Source organism: Myotis brandtii, unplaced genomic scaffold (assembly GCF_000412655.1).
Source record: "Myotis brandtii unplaced genomic scaffold, ASM41265v1 scaffold1774, whole genome shotgun sequence".
In the NCBI taxonomy this organism is placed as follows: domain Eukaryota; kingdom Metazoa; phylum Chordata; class Mammalia; order Chiroptera; family Vespertilionidae; genus Myotis; species Myotis brandtii.
The window spans coordinates 282,561-284,288 of NW_005356575.1; the positions used below are offsets into that span (position 1 = coordinate 282,561).

The 1,728-nt window shown below is 55.6% G+C and overlaps 1 protein-coding gene across 2 annotated transcripts in view; it reads left to right on the plus strand.

Annotated features, from left to right (window-relative positions):
• The window catches only part of EXOC3L2 (exocyst complex component 3-like 2), a 39,340-nt gene that overhangs the window by 23,860 nt on the left and 13,752 nt on the right, over positions 1-1,728 (plus strand). Inside the window, exon 3 of one of the 2 annotated variants that reach the window (XM_014537361.1) lies at positions 1,611-1,725. In XM_014537361.1, coding sequence (XP_014392847.1) covers positions 1,636-1,725 — 90 coding nt within the window. In that variant the 5' untranslated portion in view covers positions 1,611-1,635. Of the gene's footprint in view, positions 1-736; positions 1,726-1,728 lie in introns of those variants that run through there. The other variant, XM_005863381.2, reaches the window with a different exon arrangement.

Genomic DNA, 1,728 nt, shown 5'->3' on the forward strand with positions numbered 1-1,728 from the left:
TTTTGTTCCCGAGAACCTAGTACAGCCGACCCTTCCATTCTGCAACCTAACCCCCTGGGCGCCTCCAGGCTCCGTCCCTGGTGACATTTACAACCTAGAATCTCAGCGCGTCTGCTCCTCCGGGGCTGGAGCGTTAGAACGGCGATCCTCCCGATTCTAGAACCTCAGCACGTGGGCCCTTCCCGCCCCGGAACCAGAGCTCCGCAGGCCCCTCTTGTCTTCAAGTCTTGGCTCTGTTGACCCTTTGAATTCTAGAACCCGGTTGGCTCCCAGGGCTTTAGCACCGTTGGCTCTTCCAACCTTAGAACGTTGGGATTGATGAGGCTTCGAACCTGGAGTCTTAGTATCAGTGAAGCCTTGGAACCCTTCACCTTAGCCTCCTCCCCTCTTTGATCCGAGAATCACCAGCCCGTTGAGCCCTCAGTCTGAGGACTGCGGCGCTGTTGGCCCCTGAGTTCTGTAACTTTAGCATCTAGAGCAGTGGTTCTCAACCTTCCCAATGCCGCGACCCTTTAATACAGTTCCTCATGTTGTGGTGACCCCCAACCATAAAATTATTTTCGTTGCTGCTTCATAACTGTAATTTTGCTGCTGTTATGAATCGTAATGTAAATATCTGATACGCAGGATGTATTTTCATTGTTACAAATTGAACATAATGAAAGCATAGTGATTAATCACAAAAACAGTATGTAATTATATATGTGTTTTCCGATGGTCTTAGGCGACCCCTGTGAAAAGGTCGTTCGACCCCCAAAGGGGTCGCGACCCACAGGTTGAGAACCGCTGATCTAGAATGTAGAACCATTGGCCCTCCTGGTCCTAGAATCGTATACCTATCAAGCCTGTGCATCTGAAGCACAGCCATTCTGGCGGCTGGGGGGTGGAATACGGCCGTTAGCCGTGCCTGGGTCACCTCCCCACTCCGGGAAGAAGGGAGTTGGCCACAGCCAAACCACAGGCGAGCGTGAAGGGCTGGGTGCTTCCTCCAGCAAAATCAGGGTGCCGTCCCTAGAAGAATGGGAGGCAAGAGCTGCTCATGTGGACCCCTGGGCCGCCTTGGGAGTGTGTGCTAATGACACTCTCACACCATCCATGAAAGATGGAGGCAGGAGAGGGTCTGGAAAGCTTCCTAGAATGGTGAGACCCGAGTTAAGTCCCATCTGTAGGGAGATGGTGCTTCTGGCTGAGAAGATGCCTTGAGCAAAAGCCTGGTGAATGCGGGCGGGGGTGGGGGGGCAGTGGGCAGAGGGGTGGGATTGCACAGGCCTGGAGCGAGGGCTGGACTGGAGAGGCCGTGAAGGAGTAGGAGCGGGGAAAAGGGAGCTTCCGTCTGGTGAAGTGACCATCATGAGACCCTGCGTGCCAGGTAGTCAAGCTTGGACTTGACTCTTGCCCGGACACCATCCATCAGGGAGCTGACTCAGAGAGCTGGGCCCAGGGGAGCCACGTAGCAGAGACTTCCTCTGAGGGATGAGCAAAGCTGGCCCCAAGCGAGGAGGGGAGGGCCTAGGGTCACACACTGGGTGTGAAGGGATGGGGAGGAGACAGGGTTAGCTGCTCTGCCTCCCCTCACAGACCCCCCCACCGGTCTCTTACTCTCCCCTCCTCAGAGAAGTCTTGGGGCTGGTGGACATGGTCGCCCTGGAGAACGGGGAGCTGGGGCCCCTTCTGTCGCCTGGCACCGTCCGGGGCTTGGAGGATGAATGTGTCACAGACGTTAAGGTA